We start from the raw sequence: 26,768 nt of genomic DNA on the forward strand, positions 1-26,768 counted from the left end.
TAAACTGAACTCTTGAGATACTCTTAAATGTGTTTAGGTGATTATACAGCAAGCAAGTTACATAACATGCTGATATTGACTTACAGTTGAAGTCGGAAGTTTACATACACTTAGGTTGGAGTCATTAAAACTCGTTTTTCAACCATTCCACAAATTTCTTAACAAACTATAGTGTAGCGACCCGCACAGACAGCGGTGTGTTATGTGKTAGGCTATTAGTGGGTTGTGTTGTACTTACCAGTGTTCGCGGGGTCCGACATGCCAATCAACCTACTATCTGCCAATCACGGAAATGCCTGGAATGTTCTGATGCCGGGCATCCTGGTGGTTGGCGGAGGGGGGTTGGGCAGGGGRATGGAGCATTGGAAGTTAAGACCAGATTTAGCCATTGTTCTTTCTCTTATGTCTGGCCTTCACAAGAGAAGATCGCGGTTGGCTTGTGGGGTATCTTTCATTTATTTGGCGTGGGCTACGGCCAAACAGTAGCCTATGTAAAGCTGGGTTAATAAACCGTCAATTCGTAAACTCAATCCTCTGTCTGGACAATTGTTCCTTTATGATCTAGTCAGGTCATTACAATAGTTTTGACAAGTTGGTTAGGACATCTACTTTGCGCATGACACAAGTAATTGTTTACAGAGATTATTTCACTATATTCACTATAATTCACTATCAGAATTCCAGTGGGTCAGAAGTTTACATACACTAAGTTGACTGTGCCTTTAAACAGCTTGAAAAATTCCAGAAAATTATGTCATGGCTTAAGAAGATTCTGATAGGCTAATTGACACCATTTGAGTCAATTGGAGGAGTACCTGTGGATGTATTTCAAGGCCTACCTTCAAACTCAGTACCTCTTTGCTTGACATCATGCGAAAATAAAAAGAAATCAGTCTAGACCTCAGAAAAAAATTGTAGACCTCCACAAGTCTGGTTCATCCTTGGGAGCAATTTCCAAACGCCTGAAGTTACCACGTTCATCTGAACAAACAATAGTACGCAAGTATAAACACCATAGGACCACGCAGCCGTCATGCCGCTCAGGAAGGAGACGCGTTCTGTCTCCTAGAGATGAACGTACTTTGTTGCGAAAAGTACAAATCAATCCCAGAACAACAGCAAAGGATCTTGTGAAGATGCTTGAGGAAACAGGTACAAAATGATCTATATCCACAGGAAAACGAGTCCCATCTCGACATAACCTGAAAGGCCGCTAAGCAAGGAAGAATCCACTGCTCCAAAACCGCCATAAAAAGCCAGACTACGGTTTGCAACTCTACATGGGGACAAAGATCATACTTTTTGGAGAAATGTCCTCTGGTCTGATGAAACAAAAATAGAACTGTTTGGCCATAATGACCATCGTTATGTTTGGAGGGAAAAGGGGGAGGCTTGCAAGCCGAAGAACACCATCCCAAACGTGAAGCACGGGTGTGGCAGCATCATGTTAATAGCAAAATAGATGGCTTCATGAGAAAGGAAAATTATGTGGATATATTGAAGCAACATCTCAAGACATCAGTCAGAAAGTTAAAGCTTGGTCGCAAATGGGTCTTCCAAATGGACAATGACCCCAAGCATACTTCCAAAGTTGTGGCAAAATGGCATAAGGTCAACAAAGTCAAGGTATTGGAGTGGCCATCACAAAGCCCTGACCTCAATCCTATAGAAAATTTGTGGGCAGAACTGAAAAAGCGTGTGCGAGCAAGGAGGCCTACAACCTGACTCCGTTACACCCGCTCTCAGGAGGAATGGGCCAAAATTCACCCAACTTATTGTGGGAAGCTTTTGGAAGGCTACCCGAAACATTTGACCCAAGTTAAACAATTTAAAGGCAATACTATCAAATACTAATTGAGTGTATGTAAACTTCTGACCCACTGGGAATGTGATGAAAGAAATAAAAGCTGAAATAAATAATTCTCTCTACTATTATTCTGACATTCACATTCTTTAAAGTGGTGATCCTAACTGACCTAAGACAGGGAAGTTTTACTAGGATTAAATGTCAAGAATTGTGAAAAACTGAGTTTAAATGTATTTGGGTAAGGTGTATGTAAACTTCCGACTTCAACTGTAGGTATTATAGTGCGTAGATACATTAGCTAGCCACCCCAGAGAGCAGTGCATTATAGGTTTTGTAGTCGACTTGAACTGCAATGGATTTCCACAAAGACTTAGTTGCTACCAATATTATAACGACAAATTGAAACATTTCACAAAAAATATTGTTTTCACAGTGGTATCTAACACTATTATAGGAATTAGTGGCTTGGTTATCCCTTTTACCAAGTGTAATGCACAGATGCAAGTCATTTGGACAGTTGACAAAAGGCCTTTTGAAGGTACACTACATGGCCAAATGTGGACACCTGCTTGTCAAAATCTCATTTGAAAAGCATGGGCATTAATTTTTTTTTTTTTTTTTACCGTTATTTTACCAGGTAAGTTACTGAGAACACGTTCTCATTTGCAGCAACGACCTGGGAATAGTTACAGGGAGAGGAGGGGGATGAATGAGCCAATTGTAAACTGGGAATTATTAGGTGACCGTGATGGTTGAGGGCCAGATTGGAATTTAGCCAGGACACCGGGTAACACCCCTACTCTTACGATAAGTGCCATGGGATCTTTAATGACCTCAGAGAGTCAGGACACCCGTTTAACGTCCCATCCGAAAGACGGCACCCTACACAGAGCAGTGTCCCCAATCACTGCCCTGGGGCATTGGGATCTTTGTTTAGACCAGAGGAAAGAGTGCCTCCTACTGGCCCTCCAACACCACTTCCAGCAGCACCTGGTCTCCCATCCATGGACTGACCAGGACCAACCCTGCTTAGCTTCAGAAGCAAGCCAGCAGTGGTATGCAGGGTGGTATGCTGCTGGCACATAATATGAAGTTGGTCCCCCCTTTGCTGGTCTAAAAGCCTTCAACAATTTCAACAATACATGTACTGTATACAGTATGTTAATGTTATTTGTGGTGTTTTCCTGTCTTATGTACTATGTGCATTTTAGGTAACAGTATCTGACTGTATGTTGCTGCATATCTCTGAAATAAAGTTACTTGCTGGGTTGTTACACTACATGACCAAAAGTATGTGGACACCTGCTAGCTGAACATCTCATTCCAAAATCATGGGAATTAATATGGAGTTGGTCCCCCCTTTGCTGCTATAACAGCCTCCACTCTTCTGGGAAGGCTTTCCACTAGATGTTGGAACATTGCTGCAAAGACTTGCTTCCATTCAGCCACAAACATCAGTGAGATCTGGCCTGGCTCGCAGTCGACGTTCCAATTCATCCCAAAAGGTGTTTGATGGGGTTGAGGTCAGGGCTCTGTGCAGGTCAGTCAAGTTCTTCCACACCAATCTTGACAAACCATTACTGTATGGACCTCGCTTTGTGCAACGGGGATTGTCATGCTGAAACAGGAAAGGGCCTTCCTCAAACTGTTGCCACAAAGTTGGAAGCACAGAATCGTCTAGAATGTCTTTGTATGCTGTAGCGATAAGATTTCTCTTCAATGGAACTAAGGAACCCAAACCATGAAAAACTGCACCAGACCATTATTCCTCCTCAAACTACACAGTTGGCACTAAGCATTCAGGCAGGTAGCGTTCTCCTGGCATCCCCCAAATCCAGATTTGTCCGTCAGACTGCCAGTTGGTGAAGCTCGATTCATCATCCCAGAGAACGCGTTTTCACTGCTCGAGTCCAATGATGGCGAGATTTACACCACTCCAGCTGACACTTGGCATTGCACATGGTGATCTTAGGTTTATGTGTGGCTGCTCGGCCATGGAAACCCATTTCATGAAGCTCCCAACAGTTCCTGTGCTAATTTTGAGTCTATAAGAAATTTGGAATGCTGTAGTGAGTGTTGCAACAGAGAACAGACGATTTTTACGTGCTTCAGCACTCAGCGGTCCCGTTCTGTGAGCTTGTGTGGTCTATCACTTCGCGGCTGAGCCGTTGTTGCTCCTAGACATTTCCACTTCACAGTAGCACCACTTATAGTTGCCTGGGACAGCTCTAGCAGGGCAGGAATTTGACAAACTGACTTGTTGGAAAGGTGGCATCTTATGACAGTGCCATGTTTAATGTCACTGAGCTCTTGAATACGGGCTATTTTACTGCCAATGTTTGTCTATGGATATTGCATAGCCGTGTGCTCAAGTTTATACACCTGTTAGTAACGGGTGTGGCCGAAATACCCAAATCCACAAATTTGAAGGTGTGTCCACAATGTTGTCATACTTACCAACATTAGTCAAGTTAGCAGTCACGGTCAATGCTACCCCATGTCAGCTCGAGCATAAATGACCTTTAAAACTTCACATTGTTGTCTATCCAGTGTGCTGCTCTATAGCATGCTTTAGATCAAATCCTGGCTTTAGGGTGCAACTAAAAAGGTAAACAGGCAGATGTATGTTAATTTAAAATACACAACTGCTAAGAGGAATCACCTTTGTCCCCTTATTTCAAGTAATCAGATAAAACACCACGATTCTTTTAGTTGACAATAGCAAAATGTTTATTCCAGATATTATGGTTTCAGCCAGACTGCAAAGAAATAAGGTTCAGTAACACAGAGGAAACTGCTGAAGAGACCTCGAACCTCAGAGACAACATACAGTAACGTACATACAATCTCCCACTGACTCTCAAACTGGACACGGACAGCAGTGCACAAAATAGCATTTGGAAAATCGGGTGGCAAGAAAGAAAAATAACGCCTTGTGCCCACCCCACGGACTAGTCAAGTCCTGTTGAGACTCTCCTGAAGGTCTGTTGATTTCTTTAGTTTGCCTCATCCTTGGAAGCCTCGTCAAAATTCTCCACCAGATCTGAAACAACAAGCCAACAGTCAGTAAGGGAAAGAAACAAGCAATACTCTCTCCAAACATACATGCCTCCATCAGTCTTTCCACTGGTCTCAGTCCACTTAAGAAAAAATTTGTGTTTTACCTGAAACATGATCCCAGGTATAATTTCTACCACCCCCCAATAATCTGATAAATCTGTCAGGTCCATATTTGTCTCGGTGGGGTCTAGGGTTATAATCAAAACAATTCTAAAGGTCTGAACACAATTTAAAGTGGGGGTGGGAAACTAAACTCTGTTAATGACATGATGGCATAGACCGTTAACCCCGTGTCATCGGGCTTCAACCGCTCCTCACGCTGAATGAGAGTAATTGTTTGTTACATTTGTGAAAACGTTGGGTTACGAGAAAAGGAGAGCCTTGGGAAAAGCCGTGGGTAACTAATGGCAACCTCATGTGTATGGACCATTTTTCTCCACAAAGAAAAGCAAACGGTGCTTTCAGAACTCATAAACAAACATTTCAAACACTAAACCCACCACCCCGACTCCAATCACCATCAAGTGATTGTTAGATCCCCTTAGCATGACCCACTTCACTTCCCAAAAGTAAGCAAACCTACCACGGTTCTATTATCTGCGGGAAAATACAAGTCACACAGACATAAGAGAAAGTATAAATGACCACAATGTAAAATAACACTACATGTGGTTGTTGTGGAGACTCACAGGAGCACGTCACAGAGCAAAAACTCTTATAAGTGTCTAGGACAAACAGCCATTGTTGAAGATACCTACACAATCTCTATGGTGACGTTCAAATAAGGAACAAGGAAAAATAATCAATAAATGGAAATGTGTCGATCCATGCCAAAAGGGTGGGAGTGGGACAGCATCAAATCAACTGCAAGAGGCTGGTGTGATATTCTCACACAATGACGCCACTATTACTGCACTTCCACCTAAGACTGCTTCCCAGACAAAACAGGTTGGAAAAGTTTATGCGTATATTATGACAACATTGTGACGTTTTCATTCATTTTGGACGTAGGTGAGGGTTTTTCAGCGTTTTGGGCACACCGCATTTTTTCTGGAGGTAAACCGGAAATTGGTAGCCGACGTCTATGCCCCTTCGTCGGTGATTGGTCAACGGTCGGTCAATAAGTCTTGTCATTCAGCGAGAGATAACTCGTTTTCATGTAAATTTGTTCGAGAAATACTGCACCAAACATCTTCGTTAGACGTAAAATTCGACTAAGATGTCGTCAAAAATGTCAAAATTAATGACAGATTTATTGAGTTATCTTAGATTGATTCAAGACTATTTTGAGGCCTTTTAAAACAGACAAGCAGTACTACTGTCGCTTTTTTCTCATTTTTCAAGCTGAGGTCTTTTCAGACTGAAGCATGCTGACGCCTTTACCCCAAACCAGTGTGTCAGTGTTTTATGTTAATGAAAGCTCCAGTGTAAGTGCGTTTCATTCAGGAGTGTGACAAGACTTGTGGTGAGCAGAATCAACAACCTCTGCATCATCAAGACAGTTGCTTTCTGAGAAGGTGTTCCAAGTTCACAGTTGGCCATTGTTATGTAAATTACACATGAAAAGTACCAGTCAGCATTTTGGGTAACACCAGGGATGTAAACTTGATGAACAATCATGACCTCTTAACTGTGAGATGGCTGTTCATGACCCACCTGGAACATCATCATCTTCCTCCTCTATGGGGGCGATTGGTGCTTTTCCATCTCCAGCTGTGAGGAAAAAATAAGAGCTGTTACGAACCTGTTGCAGAGCTATGTACAAATGCCTCTGGTCTTCAGTTCAAGTTGTATACAATACATGATCATGACCTTTGTAAAATAGTCTGTTTAAACAAATGGTATTTCTATTACAATGTCAGTGCCTGCCCAGTGCTCAAAATCAATCCAAGACCCTTCAGCCCTACCTCAAATCCCCCCCATCCCAAAACTTTGAGATTGCTACTGTGCATGTTTATCTGTTTTTTTATTACCAATCCGCCTCCTCACACACTTATGCTAAAGAAGTGTCTTTACTACTTGTGGCCAAGTCAAACAGATGAGGTAAAGCCTATGTTGAAATGTCAATAAAATGCATGGCCTTGAAACAAAAACAGGCTCCCTCTCAAATATATCAAAAAAGTGACAACAAAAGTGCTGCCCTTCAAAAACCAAAACATAGGCCATATTTCCCCTAAAAACAGACTCTCCTGAGCCATTAGAACCAATGGTGTATTCATTAGTCTGTTTCCTAAGCAAAAAGTGTAACTTTTTTTTTTATTACTCCAAACAGAAAACCTTTTGCAATGAAAACCGACACTGTTTGGGCAGACCCTCCACCAGTACTCCTGAACCATTAGAACCAGTCCGCCCTCCTCATCTCACTCCCTCCCTCCCACAGCCCCACGTACCCTGTTTGGGCAGAGCCTCAGCCAGTCTCCGGAGGCTAGTCAGACTGTCTGCTCCCAGCTGGTTGAGGATGCTGGGGAGCATCTCTGTCAGCTGCTTGGTCTCGGCGTGGCCAGTGATGGTGAAGGTGTTGGCTGCCAGGGAGGCCTGCACTTTGGGGTTGTTGAAGTGGATCACTGTCCCCTGGTTCGTGAACATGTTCACCTGCGAGGAACAGAGGAGAAACGAGAACGGTAATGTGATGTTACTCACAGTTATAGACATACAATCTGAAAGACTAGACACCTCCCTTTCTGAAGACTCAAATACAACAGCTAACTAAAGTGGGCCTTGAAATGAACCCTCCTTTGCTCTCAAAGAAATCAGTGGGTTCCAATTACATTTTTTGTCACAATTAAAGTACTCCAACATCCATTTTAAAAGGGATGGTTACAGAGGGAGAGAGGACCAGTCTAACCATGGACCAGACCTTACCTCTTCAATGCCAGAGATGTTGTTGACTCCTAGTTTCTTTAGGGAGAACTGAAGTTTCTTGTCATCTGCAGTTGCAGTTCTGTGCACAACCTTCTTCTTTCTGCGAGCAGTGCCCTGTAAAAGAGAACAGATAGATTCAAGTACCTGATATTTTAACATGTGAGACATGAGCTTCATATTGACATATTTTTTCTAAACATTCACTCTGAAGAAACAATTGATTGGTGTGAACAGCTTCTTACCTTGCCGCCGATGCGGACTTGTGCCTGAAGTTTGGCAAGTTTTTCTTGATTCATTATTATTTCTTTCATCTGAAATAGACACAGTATGTGTTGTATTGGGGATGCATAATATAATCGGCGAACATATCGGAATCGGCCAATACTAGCTAAAAATGCCAACATCGGTATCGGCCGATGTCTAATTTAACGCCGATGTGCAAAACCGATGACAAAGCTGACGTGCATTCCTATATAACGTAGGTACATGATGTAATGACGCCACGTAAAATTTTGCGCTATACGTGCAACACAGCATTCCTAAACTAGCCCACAATGTCTGCTGTGTGGAAAGAGTAACACATTTTCAGCGAGACAACTCAAAGGCGAAATCCATTAAAGCCAAGATAATAGAATTCATTGCCGTTGACAATCAACCGTTCTCTGTCGTGGGTGATGTTGGCTTTCGCCGACTGGTTGAGCACCGGTACACACTACCATTGTTCAGATGTTGCCCTACCGGAGTTGCACAGTAATAGCGTCACTGCTATTAGCTTCACGACATACATACTATGGAACGCCGTTTGGGTCTTTGCGTGTCAAAAAAGATACAGTAGCACTGTCAAAGCTGTACAAAAAAGTCTGCAAACAAGCAAACACCAGCCACGAACGATGTGTTTACAATAGCACATTGGTTATGAAGCAATTTTTTTGACCACAATTTCTGGGGTAGCTTCATCTGGCTAGTGAGGCTCAACCGGACTGGGTTATATGTTGTGAAGCTAGCCACAATAAGGATTAGGCACAATAGTAGAATTTGCGGTTTGCCTTCAAAATAAAAGTATGTCATTGACAGTGATACAAATGAATACAAATAGTAGAATTATGCCATGCTTTTATTTTGAAGGTTAACCACAAAGTCCACTATTGTGGCTAATCCTTATTGTGACTAGCTTCACATAGATGGGTCCGACCATTAATCAAATAAGAACTGTTTTATAAATTAGGGTTATTTTAGATGATGACGTCTACCTATAGAGTTAGCTAGCTAACTATAGCTACTGAAACCGATTATGTCGTTTTGCTATGTTTTTGGGGGAGGACATTGTTTGCATCTATGAGCTATCTGGCATTTTTTTTTATATAACCAACACTGTAGGTGCGTGAGACAACTTTACCAGCATCATAACATACGTATCGTTGAATCGTTGTGACATATGAAATACGAGTGATAGTGTAATCAGTGTAATAACTATGTAAAAAATGAATGTGCGCGTAAAATTATTATGTGACGTGCAGTCATATTCAGGTCGTGATTGGTCAACAAGCTTATTTGACACGTCAAATAGTGTTAAATAGTATATTTTTTTGACGTGCAAAGACCCAAATGGCGTTCCATGGAAATCCTGGTTGAGAATTAAACGACTGAATAAATGAACAACATAACAGCACAACAAGTAAGTGAAATAAATAGGTTTTGATTATATTTTACTGGTAATGGGGACATACGTAAATGCCTGCAAAATAACTTTTTGGTCAGTGTGGTGTGTGTGTCTATAACCTTTATTTAACTAGGCAGTTAAGAACAAATTCTTATTTACAATGACAGCCTACCCCTAGCCAAACCCGGACAACGCTGGGCCAATTGTGCGCCGCCCTATGGGACTCCCAATCACGGCTGGATGTGATACAGCCTGGATTCGAACCAGCGACTGTAGTATCGCCTCTTGCACTGAGATGCAGTGCCTTAGACCGCTGCGTCCATGTGTGTGTGTTAACTATTTAACTTAAAATTTTAAATATCGGTATCCTTTTTTTGGCAAAGAAAATATCGCCCAAAAATGTAATATCGGTGCATCACTAATATATATATATATATATATTAGCTACAAACATCATATATAAGTACATGTAGCCTGGCTATCTTAATTGTGTCATAAAATACAAGTTGAAGGCACACGCCTTGGCAAGTGAGTACTAGTATTCTGTTCATGTAAATTAGCAAATATCCCAAAACCAGTAAATCAAGATTATGGTTGGAAGTTAAGGCAAAGCTGCGGTATGTCTTCTAAACTGCCTGTTGAGCAGTACAGTATCATCTAGCAGTTGCCATTAACTAGCTACCGTTAACTAGATAATTACAGTAGAAGTAGAATGTGAAAAAGTTAGACTCGTCCTACAGACACAGACCTGCAAACAAAACAAACGATTCGAGGTTTAATTACAAATACCTAATGTTACCTAGTTGTCGTTTGTCTGCTAGACAGACTATCAACCAATTTACCAGTAACGTTAGTTAGCAAGTTAGGGCGGCAGGTAGCCTAGTGGTTAAGAGTGTTGGAATAGTAACCGAAAGGTTGCAAGATTGAATCCCCGAGCTGACAAGGTAAAAATCTGTCGTTCTGAACAAGGCAGTTAACTGTTCCTAGGCCTGCATTGAAAATAAGAATTTGTTCTTAACTGACTGCCTAGTTAAATAAAGGTAAAATACAACAAATACAAATATCTGTCCGGATATGGGTGCTAGCCAGCTGGTTAATAATCGGTCGTTATAACGGTTATCTAATGCTAACGTTCGCAAACTAGCTACCTACACTAGTTAAGAAGTTAAGAGCGGAATATGGCGAGACAATTTAAAACCTTGACCATCGATACGCCAATGCTCTACAAGGATTTGAGAGATTGACGATTACCACTGATAGGTATAAGCCAGATATTAAACGATTTAGTTAACGGGCCTTGTGCCGCTGCTGGCTAGATACCAGGCTAACAGGTTAGCCAACGTTAGAAAGGGCCTGTATGTTGAACTCCACCTCTCATGTCTACACTCGTTTACGAAGTCCCCGTGAGTTCAAACTCCAAGATTTTCACCTGTCTGATAACCAAGGATATTGTTTACCTTGTGTCGTTGAAGAATGGCAGAAACAGTGCAGGAAAGAAGGTATTTTAGAGCTCCTAACTGACCTGCACACTAGCAGCGCGCACACGCGGGGAGCAAGATGGAAGCGAAAGAGGCTGGAGGAAGTGACGTGCGGGCAGAGGTGCAACCGCAAGAAGGGCCGATGGGCCAGTAGAAATGGCCCTATCTCTAACTAAAAGACCAAGGGAGTGCCCTGTCCTGCCCTCACCAATATAAAACGTATTTCAGTGAAATTACATTATTAATTTTACTAGATTGAATAGCAAGCCTTAATATATATATATATATATATATATATATATATATACGAATAGATTGTAATTACTCATCAGTGAAAGAGTAGAATAGAACTGTACCTAACTATTCTCCGGTGTAGGCCGTCATTGTAAATACGAATTTGTTCTTAACTGACTTGCCTAGTTAAATAAAGGTTCAATTCTGTTGAATAGGCCTAGCCCTACCTTTCACTTGTTCATCTTAATTATGTTTTAGAAGGAATGTCTATGGTGTGATCAGCTACACATTACACCCTGCATTCTCAGTCATATTGTAAGATTGGCCTTCTCATTCTGTGGCTGAGAACAAAGTGGAAAGTGCCACCATAGCCCAGACCAAGCCTAGCCTACACGTGGAATGAAATTATATTTTTTAATTCAGCCTAAAACTTTGATCCCATATCTAAAGCCTGTCACAATGCAATTGCAGTAGGGCTGTATGTACTCACACTGGTATACAACTGGTGTACCTGTTAATGGAATTTTCAAAGATTTTCAAGAAATGTCCAGTACAATACAAAACTCCCATGGTAATGTGAACACAAAAATGTTGCTCTCAACCTTTGCCTATAGCGTTTCATAGTCACCACTACATTACCAGATTGAAGTTAGCAATGCTCATTTTGTCCCAACAGACACAATCTCAAGTATTTTCACAAGTATTTGTTAAGTTGCCTATTTATGAATTCTGATTATTTGCAGGGATACACAACATCCGGAAATATATGTACAGTGCCTTTAGAAAGTATTCATACCCCTTGATTTATTCAACATTTTGTTGTGCTACAGCCTGAATTCAAAATGTATTAAATATATTTTCTTCTCACCCATCTACACACAATACCCCATAATGACAAGTGAAACATGGTTATAGAAATTGTACCAAATTTATTGAAAATGAAATACAGAAAGTATTCACACCTCTGTTAGAATCCCCTTTGGCAGCCATTACAGCTGTGAGTCTTTCTAGGTAAGTCTCTAAGAGCCTGGATTGTACAATATTTGCACATTATTCTTTTAAAAATTCTTCAAGCTCTGTCAAGTTGGTTGTTGGTCATTACTAGAAAGCCATTTCAAGTCTTACCATAGATTTTCAAGCCGATTTAAGTCAAAACTGTAGCTAGGCAACTCAGGAATATTCAATGTCATCTTGGTAAGCATATTATATATATTTGGCCTTGTGTTTTAGTTTTTTTTCCTGGTGATTTCTCTACCAGTGTCTGTTGGAAAGCAGAAAATCTGAAACTGAAAATCCTTTAGGATTTTGCCTTTGCTTAGCTCTATTCCATTTGTTTTTATCCTAAAAAACTCCCTAGTCCTTGCCGATGACAAGCATACCCATAACATGATGCAGCCACCACCATGCTTGAAAATATGAAGAGTGGTACTCAGTAATGTATTGTGTTGGATTTGCCCCAAACATAACACTTTGTATTCAGGACATAAAGTTTGTTTCTTTGCCACATTTTTTGCAGTTTTACTTTAGTGCATTATTGCAGACAGGATGCATGTTTTGGAATATGTTTTATTGTGTACAGGCTTCCTTTTTTTCACTCTGTCATTTATGTTAGTATTGTGGAGTAACTACAATGTTATTGATAATCCGTTTTCTCGTATCACAACCATTAAACTCTAACTGTTTTGAAGTCACCACTGACATCATGGTGAAAAGCGCTGAGCGGTTTCCTTCCTCTCCGGAAACTGAGTTAGGATGGACGCCTGTATCTTTGTAGTGACTGGGTGTATTGATACACCATCCAAAGTGTAATTAATGACTTCACCATGCTCAAAGGGATTTTTACCCATCTACCAATAGGTGCCCTTCTTTCCAAGGCATTGGAAAACCTCCCTGGTCTATCTGGTTGAATTCACTGCTCGACTGAGGGACCTTACAGATAATTGCATGTGTGGGGTACAGAGATGAGGTCATTCAAAAATCATGTTAAACACTATTTTTGCACACAGTGTGAGTCCATATAACGTATTATGTGATTTGTTAAGCACATTTTTACTCCTGAACTTACCTAGGCTTGCCATAACAAAGGGGTTGAATACTTATTTACACAAGACATTTTCACTTTTATATTTTTTATTAATTTGTAGACATTTCTTAAAACATAATTCCACTTTGATATTATGGGGTATTGTGTGTAGGCCAGTGACACAAAATGTGGAAAAAGACAAGTGGTGTGAATACTTTCTGAAGGCACTATAGATATCTTTATTATAAATAATACTATATCACCCTTGACAGTGTGATGCTGAAGTGTTAAAAATGTCTCAACTTCAACGTGCCCCATTCTCCCCTACACTCTCTCTCACATACACACTCTCACACACACACTTTCTCTCTCTTTCTCTCTGTCTCTCTCACACACACACACGACACACGACACATCATGCCTGATCACGGACATGTACCCGCACGCACAGGTATTGTCTTGCCTTTTATGCATGTGATACATATTAATCACATGCTACCAAGTCCCCAGAGAGAGACTGACTCTTTTGGTGACATTTATAGGATTTGTCAGCGCGAGAAGCAGGGATTGCGTTCAGCAGTAAGTGCTTTCTTGGTACCCCGTGGCACTGAAACACCATCCGATCGTAGAGAGGAATTTATAAACACTTTAGAAGTGGTTTACCACAAATGCGAACCCTGCTTTAAAGACGGACTCCAGCGTCAGCTCACGAATTAATTTAACTATAGCCCAAACCATGCCTGTACTACTAACTAACTCAATGAAATAATTTCGAATGAGGATTTATAGAATACATGATGCAAACAGGCTAAATGTTTTTCCCACGGCCAATGTAGGTGACAATCGTGACATATCAGCCCATAAATCTATACATCAAATCCCATTTGATTCATCTTCAGAAAGCGTCTGTAAGGGCTGTCGCTCTCCTCATCCTCAGACGAGGAGAGGAGAGAAGGATCATCAGACCAAAATGCAGCTTCAGGGAAATAAGCCATCCTTTTATTTACACGACGATGGCAACACGAAACACAAAACACTTTCAAATAAACAAAACAAGAAAACGACGTTGACGAAACCTGAACATAAACTTACATAACTAAACGTAAACTCACGGACAGGAAACAGACGACATCAAAATAAACGAACAGCCAAACAGTCCCGTATGGTACATACATTCGACGACACAGGAGACAATCACCCACAAACAAACAGTGAGAACACCCTACCTAAATATGACTCTTAATTAGAGGAGAACGCAAAACACCTGCCTCTAATTAAGAGCCATACCAGGCAACCACAACCAACATAGAAACAGATAACATAGACTGCCCACCCAAAACACATGCCCTGACCTAAACACATACAAAAACAACATAAAACAGGTCAGGACCGTTACAGCGTCAGTGTCGAGCACAAAAATAATTCATTAAAATAAATGACTACAGTTGTTATCAACTTTCACCTATCATTAACTTTTAATATCGCTAACCAGTCTATCAAATTTATTGAATAAATTTGTAATTATTATTCGGTTTACGTGACTGGTCATTTAATCTCAAAGTGACTGGTCATTTGGTCTCCGGGTCTTTCCGTAGCCCTCTCCAAGACTAGGTTATGCATGTCTAAAATAGTATTTCAAAAAAGGCATAGGCCTATTAAACGAATTAAGTTCAACAAGGCTTTGTTTTCAAAAATAGCAATTAATTTGCCATGCACGGTCAGCATCACCCGAGATTCTTTAATAGCCAAGTATTTTCTTACAGAAATAAAACATGTAATATTCAATTCACTTAGGCTTACCTTACTCTTTTACTACCTTAACATTATATATGCATTATAACATTATATACATTATATATACATTTATATACATTATGTAGTGCGTGTGGAAATATGTAGACCTACTTTCTGAAAGATTGTACAATAAAGACAGCATAATGTCCGTCATAGTCAAAGGACCAATAGCTATTAACAGCGCATACATTTGCCATTTACTGCACTAGCACAAATAAACTAATAAACAAACACTGTCACATGCGTGACTTTTGCTCCAAATAATTCAAACAGGTTTTTACGCACGACTTTTTTACGCACGAAATAACTACTCTATACCAATGGTGTGTTAATTCTGAAGAGTTAAATCAAAAGACCATTAGTTCGATAGTCATTGAAAATACTATTAAGACCTGTCTGAGAAATGTGTATTGGAGAAAGTTCTAATGGTCCGTTGGCGAGGTGTAGGCTTGAGGCAGTTGTCAGCCAATTGGTAATTTGTGAGAGTGAAAGGGCTTGCATGTAACTGATAAACTGTTACTGTAATATAAATAGTATGCAGATTTAATTCAAAAGAACGAAAGGGAAAACAAAAGTGCTGTCATTGTGAAACATTTGAAAGCTGAAGTTGTCAAAGTAGACATCGTGTTGAGAGTGTGGACTATTTCTCCGCTAGATGGTGCTGCATGGTCCAACATAAACGCTACAGTAGAGGTGTTGATAGGCCAGAGTAAAATAAACATAAGTCATCATACAACTCTGAATCAACCATGGGTTTGCTATTATATGGTCATCATCAAGCACCAGACATTGTCTTATTGACATAAAGATCACCCAAACCCATTCATCCTCATCTCTACAATACAACAGATGCATTTCATCGTTCTATATAGGCTCTATTGTTGTAGTCTAGGCTACTTTTGTAGTCTATAGGTTTTCTGAACTTACTAACATAACTAAGTGGGGGACATAGGAGACATTGTGATAACAACAGTAATAAATAATCTATTTGGATTCAAATATACTTTTACCTATAGGCCTACTTTATTGTTGCAAACAGTCACGTTCTTTATCAACGAATGGTGATGTTTGATAGGTTTTCAGCGCTTTTAAAACGTATTTTATGTAATGAAAAGTTTTATTTCGTACCCATTTGTTGTTTCATGCACCCAAAATTGGTATATGAGAGATATGATCAAGTGTCACTCACTCCAAGCTGAGGTCAAGAGATGTCTTACATCTAGTTTTGTGGAAAATATGCATGATTTAGCCTATACGTGACTGACATCCATAATGTTTGATTTTAGTGCACTAACAAAGCGAGTCCCAGTTTAAATTGTAAGTGTCACATTTTGGTTCAAAATGTGACACTTAAAAATGTAGATTCTTCACAGTCGACCAACTTCATGAAAGTAACTGTCTCCTAGGTGTTGAAAGGGGTTCTGTAGAATGAAATATAGAACCATAGCCTTTAATTAAAATTTGATGGGTGAGAAGGAAAATATTAGCAATCATAAGGTGTAGCTTCTCGTGCGTACTTCTCGTGCAAAGGCAATGAAATGGAAAATCACAACCGGGAAGTTGTTTTGAAATATCATTTCAGATCATGCAAAGTTCCGTTTTACAATATAGTTATAAGCCTACATTTCATACTCTTTATATATTTCAAATGAATTACTTAATTGAAAAGCATCCTTTAGGCCTATGTTGGTGTAGTTTTAAAGTAGGCTTCTATGAATAAGGAATAGGAACGGTTGCTGTGCGTTAAGCTATTACGCACGTGTAGACCTACAGAAATGTCTGCACACTCTTTTGCGGGAGTCGTATCACGTAAGGCTGCTTTAACCTACACTGTTACATGGATACAATTATAATATTGTACACTAGATAACAGGATCCAGATAACCCAAATAAATAATGTTATACTGTATGCATAAACATCACCATCATTTATCAAAAATCATATCAACTCATCAAAACAGCAGATTTATTTGATGTTTTCCCCCTTTATTTAGAAAAACATCAATCAGAGCTATAAAGTCAGTGCACGGCAGAGGCCCTTATTTCTCGAGCTGCTCGCATGCTCTGCGTGACCCGTGACTGATGCGAGTTAACAGCTGACTATTTTCTATTACAAATGGCTCGCGGATAATCTAGATAACTACTGGATCACGCAAACTATGAAGCGTGGAGAGTGGGTCATGAAACTCCGACTGTAAACATTTTTTATTTATTTGATGAATCATGAATTATCTGAACTATTACATTGTTTCTTAAAATCCATAACTTTATAAATACTTATCGTTTATGTCAATTATTTAAAACATAACATTCCACTATCATGTTACAGCTTTTTATCACATTAGATTATGATCTATAAGGAATAGTCCTACCATCATGGGCTTTGTTCTGCATGCAGCCTTCTATCTTCTATGTTCAGTGATATAGGCCTATTTTTTTGCCAAACATTTAGCTGAAATGAAAGGTTTAGATTAATTATATTTGTATACCAAGATGACCACCAAAAAGAGAACCAAACTTTTTTAAATCGTCCACAATTGTTGCTATTTTTTTAAATCTCTTCATTTGCCTTGGTGACGTTCCCTCGCCATGTGATCAGAGCTCTGGTATAAAGCGTGAGGGAAGATCCGCCCTCTTTAGGATTCAGGTTTGGCCTTTTTCAGGTCTTTCCACTGACTAGCATCCGGATGTGCGGTATTGAACAACGAAAAAAGCCCTAAAACATATGGTAGTGGCTGGAGAAAAGGGACATCTATTACCGCGGGCGTGCTCCTCTAACTCCGTCATATGAGTTGTCTTGGAAGAGGGCAGAGTAGCACGGGCAGTATATCCTCTTCCTATCCGCCGTAGCTTCTGGGAGCGCACAGCACAGTGCAGCCTCTACACAGCCAGCGGTGAGCCATGACTCTGAGCTCCGAGATGTCGGATGCCTCCATCCTTTCGGAAGAGACAGACATCGACGTGGTCGGCGAGGGGGAGGATGGGGACAGCCAAACGCGCTCTTACGTAGACGAGGTGGCGCAGATGCACGATGACCTGCTGTCTGGCTCCCCGCCATGCCTGGACAGCTCCTCGTCCCGGGATCCTTACAAACCAGCCAGTAAGAACACCCTGGTGAAGCCCCCTTACTCCTACATCGCCTTGATCACTATGTCAATTCTTCAGAGCCCCAAGAAGCGGCTCACCCTCAGCGAAATTTGCGATTTCATCAGCAACCGTTTCCCGTACTACCGGGAAAAGTTCCCCGCGTGGCAGAACTCGATCCGACACAACTTGTCCCTGAATGACTGTTTCGTCAAGATACCGAGGGAACCGGGGAACCCCGGGAAGGGAAACTACTGGACCCTAGACCCGGAGTCCGCCGATATGTTCGATAACGGCAGCTTTCTGAGACGACGGAAACGCTTTAAACGGCAGCAGCAGCAGGACTTTCTGCGGGAGCACAACAGTTTTATCCCCGCCGCTGCGTACGGCTATGGACCTTACGGCTGCGGCTACGGTATCCAGCTGCAGTCCTACCACACACACTCTGCGATTTTCGCGTTTCAGCAGCAACAGTCCAGGCATTCACACACGGGGACCATTATTCCGGCACCGTCCTTAATGCCCACCACTGACTTGGCCAGGAGCCGGTTCTATCCCCAGCTCAGCCCCAGCCTGGCTTCACCCATACAGACTGCAGCCAAGTCCAGCTCGCCTGTCCAGCGCTCTCCCTTCTCCATTGAGAGTATCATTGGTGGGTCGCTGAGCCCTGCGCACTCTCAATGTGCCTCGCGGACTTCTCCTCTTGTTCCAATGTTATCGTCCTCCCTCGCCCCACAGTCGCCCAACCAGTCGCAGAGCGTGCACCCAGGAACTGTTTTACACACGGTCGAGAACTTTCCCAACAGAATTGTGAACGGTACTAGTGGCTGTTAATTTCTATAAACTAACTTCAAAGTTTTCAAGAAATATGAACAAAAACGCCCCTCTTTGAAGGTAGGATTATTTTCGTATGTTTTTGTTGTTGTTGGGGTAACACGCAGCTGAATGATGGATATTTACACTAGGGCTTATTCATGCCTATTCATGCTGTAAAAAATATATTATATTTATGTTCATAACATTTTAGTGTCAATCTAATTTTCTCTCCACGAAATGTTTCGTTGTTTATGAAGTGATTCGTTTAAGTCACTGTCTAGGGCGTCTCAGGATCGACGTAATGAAACAGCTTATAAATGATCACGTCTAAAACAATGTATATTGTGTCACACACACCAATGTTTTTGTAGTTTGGCAAATTGAAACATTTTTACTGTTTTGATTTGTGCTTTGTATTGAAAAGACACAAAGATGAAAGTAATTCATTTATATGCAGTGTGTGCTTATTTCAGTAATAAAACATTGTACATTCTTTGGCAAGTATTGTATAATTTTTTACACGGTTTGTTTTTCAACAAGAATAAATATTGTTTTACAAAAAAAACTCTTTGCCTGGAAAGTAACTTATGAATAAGTAAGTAATAATCTCAGTCTAGAAATTAGCCTAATGTAGGCCCACACTTGACCACGTGCATGAAGTAGCCTATAGTGTTGTTTAATGTTTTTGAAAGACCTATCCTTTTCATTTTTGTTAAGAAACATATTTCCAAAAAGTAATAGACAATGTAGGCTATAACCTATTGAGTGGGCACATAATAATAATAATATCAATATGGCTACTGCCATTATAATAATAAACTACTAACACTACAACTACTAGTCCGCAGCTGCTGTTAATTAAAAAATCTATATAATAATAATAATAACAATGCATCTAAATTGCTGTTACAATGACTCATGGATATTTTTATTTGGTTCACATATAGCCTACAGATCAACAACAGAGTGTATTCTTCTTTTACTTATGTTCCATATTTTACTGCACAAACTGAAAGAGAGAGTGAGAATCAGGTGTTGTAACAGTATTATTGTATAAATAATAAGTCACTTTCAGTGTTAAATTACCAAAACTGGCACCATTACTTTCAACAGGCCAAGGGGTGCAAGATAAACTTCATATTCGCTACCCATAGACCTTTAAGAAACTTTGCGTGCGTGTGTGTGTGCGTGTGCGGGAATGCGTGAGTGTGTGTGTGACTTTAAGAACATGTAGGCCTACAACTCTATACCATTAACATTCTGAATAAATATTTTGTTCAGGCTTTTCAAAATGTATCTTTACACACACAAACAGCCACAATTTAGGCCTCGTGTGTGTGTGTGTGTGTGTGTGTGTGTGTGCGTGTGTGTGTGTGTGTGGCCTAGCTGTGTCTGAATGTAATTACATTTTCCATGCACGGGATGGATGACAAACCTTGGACCTACAGGTCCATTTGCCCTCTCCCACATGTATCCTTGTAATTACGCTTGGTGGACAAGCCGGTGTCACTGGAGTGACAGAGACTGTATTTTGCTACCTTCAGGACCGACGGTGATTATCACGAGGGTGATCCGAGGCAGCTGGCTCGGGCTCTTGAGAAAACACTGCTCCTCGACCAATTCATTATCTCCTCATACTTGTCACAGTTACCACGAGAGAGAGAGATGTATTGGTCAGCGAGGCTATACTCCTTAACATCCATAGCCCAGAGCAGTAGGCTACAGACATGCGCCGTGGCGAGGGTTGTTACAAGGAAAGTAAGACGATTTGATGCGCATTAGGAAACATATGGATATGTGAATAAAAAAAGACTAGCCTATATATTAAAACGCGCGTCAGGGGCATAACGTATTTATCATGCAATTATGCATCATTAGATATTAGTAGACATATAGCCCACATCTCATTAGTAGAAGCCATAACATTAGATCTATCCGCCACTGTCCTCAATGATGAGCCTATGGATAATAATAGGATCATGATGTGTATAGGCTTTGGCTATATGATGTTATTTTGGATGATGCTAAAACAATAGACCTGCATCTCTTTACTAAATATAACATTCCATATTCAAAGCAGGTGTTTGTAAGAAAAGGCTGGAAAGTTGATTTTCAGAAGGCCTCATCCTCACAACATCAAGGCTGTGGCGTGATGCATGGGCCACAAGCCAAGAGAAAGACCTCCTCTCTTCGAGGGAAGGACCACTGTTTGGCGTGTGTTATCCATCCGTGACTACAAATGCGCATCCCCGTCGCCCGGCCGCGTGTTAATGGCGCCACTGCGTGCTTCCCAGTTGCAGAGGAAATGCGTGTAGCAATAGCTAGATCCACTCAGCGCCGTGCGTCGCTCAGAAACAGTTCACTAGGCCACCGGAGGACAGCAGCATGCGTGATGATGTAACACGCAAGCCAGGCAGCCAGAGCAGAGCGAGAGAGAGCGTCCATGGCCCTACACTCACACCACGCCGGGTCGCAACCTGCTTATTGGAGACTGAGGTCACATATTTGTTCGTGCTAAATGATAAATATAACTCGTAAAAAAGGGTCAAGCAGGAGCGAGACATGACTAAAGACGACTTTTAGCATTTCACAGGCAATACATGTATGCAGAGAGCCGCCCGTAGCTGAGAGATTGAGAGATGATATAAATGGAGTCTATTGGCTTTATGTATATGCAAATATGGATATGTAATGCCATACAAACTCGGAGTGCTGAAATCTAGGAAATGTACCATATAGGCCTGCAAAAATTTGAATATTTTCAACGCGTGGGCCACATGCAATCCTACGATGTTGTTAACAATTAATCTAGTTTGAAATAGCCTAATAATTTGTAAATGTTGAATGTTTTCATCACACACACACGCACACACACACACACACTATAGGCCCATGCACAGAAAAAAATATGTTGTCTTTCTTGTAAATCTCTATAAAATATAAGGCCTATTGCTACCTAAACTGCCCTCATAATGTAATTTGTATTAGTAGCCTTTAATCTGTGTATGTTTATGTTTACTTTTATAAATATGGGCTACTCAAATGCACAAATATAAATGTATTAGATTTCAGAAAATATGTAACTTTTTGTTGGATCTTTCATGATTGGAGAAACAGGATTGTATGATTAAAATAATGTGTGTGGTAGGCCTACAAGTTCTGAAATAAGAGAGAAACGGCCTGACCAGCGTACTCTTCACCATCGCTGGATTGTAATGAAGTGAGACTAAAATGGTTTGGTTATGAGTGTGACTGAACGACAGTAGTAACTAGACTAGAATAGAATAGAATAGAAAGCGAAAAACACGATACGTCTGAGAAAAGAATCTTCACGCAATGACACTGCAGAATATTAGACACATTTAAAGCAAATCAATTCAACAGTATAAGATGGTGTACAACATTCAAAAAGCCGCATAGGACAATAAAATGCACACAATTATAAATGAATAGATACATATTTATTCATATTGAATCCGTTGGAATATAGACTACATTCTTTCCTAAAATGTATTTTTTTTTCGACCGACATTCCATTGGTCTTGTAAGGCCTAGCTTCTGCAGTGTTCCCATAGAATTAGAAATTAGAATACGTAATTTATTAGGATCTCTATGAGTGTTCCAATGTCAATCTATGTAACCAAATTAAACAATTTTCAAAAGTTGTGTGTCATGCAATAGGCTATTTATCTTTCCAGCAAACGTAATATAGAAGAGCAGTCTGCCCACGAAAGGGTGAAGTACAGCCTACCCACAAATACAAAATAAGATCAAATAAACGTTTTGAACGAACACAAACAAGTTCCCTTCAGAATACCATACAGGCTTTAGGCATACATATACCACCATGTCATAAATCATTTGATGGTCTGCATGCGCATGGAAACCCACTAGCCTACTTTTTTCTTTATCCGTCAGAGTGATTTGAATAAATACGTGTACAAGTAGATTGATTCACACGTTCTCCCTTTTTCCCTTTTAAAACAGAAAATGCGTTAATTTATTTTATGAATCCCTTTTTGCATGTTGTCACAAAGTGCTTTACAGATACCAAGCCTAACATTAGTAACTTGTAGTGGCTAAGTTGATATTAATAACGTGTTAACAACAGTTAAAGGTCTGCATGATCTTCATAACTTGCTTTGTTTCTGCTATTGATATGGGAGAGCAGTTTGGGGGCTTTGTTATGTTTGACATATATGTCTATAGCCTGGTTGTTCCGTGTTGTTATTAGCCTATACCTGCACCGCAGCACGGCATATCAGATCACAAAATTGTTATTAATAGCCATGTTTCGATAATCCCTTGTTGGCTTTATTATGTATTTCACCCTTTCTTGAAAGTTTAGCCTAACTGGCCCTAAACCTACATTCACTTAGAAAAAGTGTAACCTTTGACCCATTATATTCTCACCCCAATTTATATTGGATGTTGATTGGATAAACTGTAGCCTATTCGAGATGTTAACCAAAATAAAAGTAGCCTAACTCGATAACTGATCACTAGGACTCAACGGACTTCATATTAAATAATTTGGCCAGTTTGATTTGGAATTTTTTAAATAAAATAAATAAATACAATTTTATGAAATAGTACCACATCGATATAAATCCAAACCGATGGTTCAACTTCGAGTATCGAGTTTGAGTCGTTTAACCCAAAGGCTATTGAATAATTGACTGCTATAGGCTACTATCTATATTTGACAAATGTGTGAGTGTGTTCGATGACGGAAGTCCACAAATGTAGCCTATACAATAAAATAAGGAAAAGTCCGAAAAAATAAGGAAAAGTTCTAGTTAAATTATAGTTATAGGTGACTGTGCGGTTAACACGCGATTTTTAGCAAATTTCACGGATCATGTGGGCATCAGCCTCCTTGAGAGCGTGACTGAAGCTCCGCAGTTAGCAGTTTATCCTTGGTGGGTCACACAGGTCACGAAAAACGGGGCTAAAACCAAAACACTCAGCTCACAAAGCAACCTGAAGGCGCCGATAAGCCAACCTAGACTAGAGAAGGAGCAGAACTATAGCCTATTTCGAGAGTTTTTGCTAACATTAGATCCAAACGAATTCAGGAACAAAGGCATTTATTCAAAGTTGTTATTTTAGTCACTTAATTTAAAATAAATGTTGCTATAAAATAGGTTGCCTCAACCTCACATTTAGCCAGTGCCTCGAAAACAAAAGTTAGGCATTATGAACTTAAGCTGTGCAGCTGAAAATAGAACAAATATGTTTACAAAGACAAATGATTGATGAACAACCAGTAGGTCTAGCCGCCTAGACAAAGGAAAGAATTAAGAATTTCTAAAATTAAATCCACCTTACCAGTGTGGGACAAAGTTTTGTGCTGGAGCTCAGTGGACTACATGGGGGGTGAATCCACACACTACTCTGGTCTTACTATTGCGTGAGAAGTCAACCTATATCTTTCAGATGAGAAGAGTGGTACACAATACTAGAATGGGTGGTAGAGCTAGCTTTATGGAACATTTAGGGGCTAGGGGCACACCTTCAGATCCTCAGACAGTCTCTTTGCACCATCACCACCATCACAGACAACACTCTCAACAACTTTCAATTCAACAGGACTGAGAAAAAGCTGGGGTTTTTGTATTGTCAATGGGTGTACTTAGCTCATGATCTTTCAGTTTAATGTTTAGGATTATAGTTCCAAATTCATCCTTGTGTGTATGGATAAAAAATATATTTTAATATAATATATGCCAATTAGCAGACACTTTTATCCAAAGCAACGTAGTCATATGTGCATACATTTTATGTATGAGTGGCCCTAGGAATGGAACCCACAACCCAGGCATTGCTGACGCCATGCTCTACAAACTCAGCCATACAGGACCACGAACTGCATTGAAAAGCTTTGAAAAGTTTGTCTTTACATTACATGTGTTGCTCCATAATCTTGACTTGTATAGGCTACTAACTTACTTTTATTGAGACATAAACCTACAATGTCATTTCAGGACTATGCATTTGCTATAATGTACACCAAAACTACATAAACTATTTACATAATCTATAAAGAATTCATAACACATCATAAATAATTAATAGACATAAACCCACTAAATCTGTTTACCAAAGTTTTATGACTTTTATATAATATATTATATTGCATAGTATTAAATAAATATGACATCAAAGTGTATTTTCTATCCATAGTTCCATCTGACTGACATAATGTATATTAGATGCATTGTAAAATACCTTGTCAACTTCTAACAGTGCTCTGCAGTGTATAACTGTGATGAATGCTTTACATAGATACATGTAAATAATGTAAATCATTTGAATCAGTGTGGAAGCCTGTGTCCTTCCCTCCACCTTCCTCGTAAAGTTAATTAATCATTCATGAATTATATATTTTAAGAGAAAGCCCTTGGTTGGTCTGTGGTCTGAAACTTGAGCTGCAAAAATGATCTTATTTTATGGACATGGTTTGAATCAATGGTTTCTTTTACTTTCCATTCTACTAATTTCCATGGTACTCTCTCTAACTCTCTCTCCCATATATAATAAAGCACAAACCCTCATCAGTCCCTACTGCAATAGTCAATAAACTTTCCTCCATAGATATACACTTCTGTCACATTCATACAGGTGTCCACAGATTATTAATACACTAAACTCAAATTCAAATCTTTTATATAGGGTCACTCCAACGACCGGAATCCAACACTTACTGAGTTAGGTTGACAAATATATAAATACTGGTAAGTTGTTGCTTAGTTTGAAATGGAATGGAATATCGTCTGAAGGCATGTTGTCTCTTCTCATTGCAGCGTAATTCTTGTTATAATGAGTGTAATAAGATTAACATGTAGAGATGTGTACTCTGTTTGGCATGTTCTGTTGCATTGTGTTTATTTCATTGGAGTGAAGAAAAAGCATTGTGTGTGCGTGTGCGTGTGCATGTGTGCTTGCATGCTTCCGTGAGTGTGTGTGTGTGTGTGTAAAATCTAAAATACACAGGGAAAAGAGAGAGGAGGGGGGGCAAAGAGAGAAATTAGAAAAAGCAGAAAAATAGAGAGAAAGGGAGAAAAGAGGAGAAAAAAGGAGTGAATACCTCCCAGGGAGGCGGAGAATCCCTTCATCTGCTTTTCAGTGTGTGGAACACTGGCTACACTTATCCCCTCTCTCTAAAAGGAGCTCCGCTTTCCGCCCCATTAAAAAGTTTGGGAACTAATGCCACCCCTGAATACTAGTCTAATTAGAGTACTACCCAGAGCTGCAAGGGCCCAGCTACACAAGAGGAGCTGGAGGCTAAGGGAAAGCATTCTGTCATTTCCCTTTTGTAGAACCCATCCTTTTTGTGTTATTTTTTTTTGTCTTTCTTTTTCTTTCACGTTCAGACTCTCTCTCCCTTTCTGGGTATTCTCTCTCTTCAACTTGTGTATAGAAAGCAGGAATGAGGAATCCTACTACAGCTGAACTGATCTTTAATCACAGAGACACTTTTGATCTGGGAGACAGGCCCTGGTGGATTATGACAATATGAATGGTGTCAATCTCAATGAGGCAATAAGGGATACTGTCACTGGCCTTTTGGTTGGATCAGTGAAGAGTAAGGCATTTATTTTGAATTAAATGGAATGACTACAAAAACAAGGAACTGTGATATTTTTGCTTTTCTAAGTAACGATAACTATAAAACAGAGTAAAATAGATTTTACTAGATACAAATTCATTACAAGACATGCTTTCTGTATAACTCAATATAATTTTATGAATCACACAAACTCACAAAGTATGTGTTGTGCATGCAAATTTGGGCATGCCTGACACTACTGTAAATTATATAAATTGCAAAATACACGTTGACAACTTCCTCCCACTAGACTGCTATAGGCTATTGTCTATATTTCACTAATGTGTGAGTGTGTTTGATGACGGATGTCCACATATGTAGCCTATAGAATAAAATAA

The 26,768-nt window shown here is 40.0% G+C and overlaps 2 protein-coding genes across 3 annotated transcripts; one reads left to right on the forward strand and one right to left on the reverse strand.

The window, feature by feature from the left end:
- Positions 1 to 4,510: 4,510 nt before the first annotated feature.
- Positions 4,511 to 10,989, reverse strand: LOC111961818 (transcription factor BTF3). Of its 2 annotated transcripts, none has more exons than XM_023984372.2 (6): positions 10,912 to 10,989; positions 7,972 to 8,040; positions 7,730 to 7,843; positions 7,258 to 7,459; positions 6,524 to 6,580; positions 4,511 to 4,850 (listed from the first exon to the last, which is right to left on the reverse strand). In XM_023984372.2, the coding sequence occupies exons 2-6, from the start codon at positions 8,038 to 8,040 to the stop codon at positions 4,804 to 4,806; spliced, it is 489 nt and encodes a 162-aa protein (XP_023840140.1). In that variant the 5' UTR covers positions 10,912 to 10,989; the 3' UTR covers positions 4,511 to 4,803. The 2 variants fall into 2 exon arrangements, with proteins under 2 accessions (XP_023840140.1, XP_023840139.1); XM_023984371.2 differs by having other exon boundaries at positions 10,847 to 10,985.
- A 6,582-nt stretch (positions 10,990 to 17,571) lies between these two features.
- Positions 17,572 to 19,311, forward strand: LOC111961820 (forkhead box protein D1-like). Its single transcript, XM_023984373.2, has one exon. It carries the CDS (start codon positions 17,820 to 17,822, stop codon positions 18,834 to 18,836), a length of 1,017 nt encoding a protein of 338 aa, XP_023840141.1. The 5' UTR covers positions 17,572 to 17,819; the 3' UTR covers positions 18,837 to 19,311.
- The last annotated feature ends 7,457 nt before the right edge of the window (positions 19,312 to 26,768 follow it).

Source organism: Salvelinus sp. IW2-2015, linkage group LG4q.1:29 (genome assembly GCF_002910315.2).
Source record: "Salvelinus sp. IW2-2015 linkage group LG4q.1:29, ASM291031v2, whole genome shotgun sequence".
In the NCBI taxonomy this organism is placed as follows: Eukaryota; Metazoa; Chordata; class Actinopteri; order Salmoniformes; family Salmonidae; genus Salvelinus; species Salvelinus sp. IW2-2015.

Excerpts from the sequence above, each read along its gene's own strand:
- LOC111961818 (XM_023984372.2), bottom strand. The coding sequence starts at position 8,040 with ATGAAAGAAATAATAATGAATCAAGAAAAACTTGCCAAACTTCAGGCA. Across the intron at positions 7,460-7,729 it reads ACATCTCTGGCATTGAAGAG|GTGAACATGTTCACGAACCA; the intron begins GTAAGGTCTGGT and ends TGTTCCTCGCAG. Across the intron at positions 4,851-6,523 it reads GGAAGATGATGATGTTCCAG|ATCTGGTGGAGAATTTTGAC; the intron begins GTGGGTCATGAA and ends TTGTTGTTTCAG.
- LOC111961820 (XM_023984373.2), top strand. The coding sequence starts at position 17,820 with ATGACTCTGAGCTCCGAGATGTCGGATGCCTCCATCCTTTCGGAAGAG.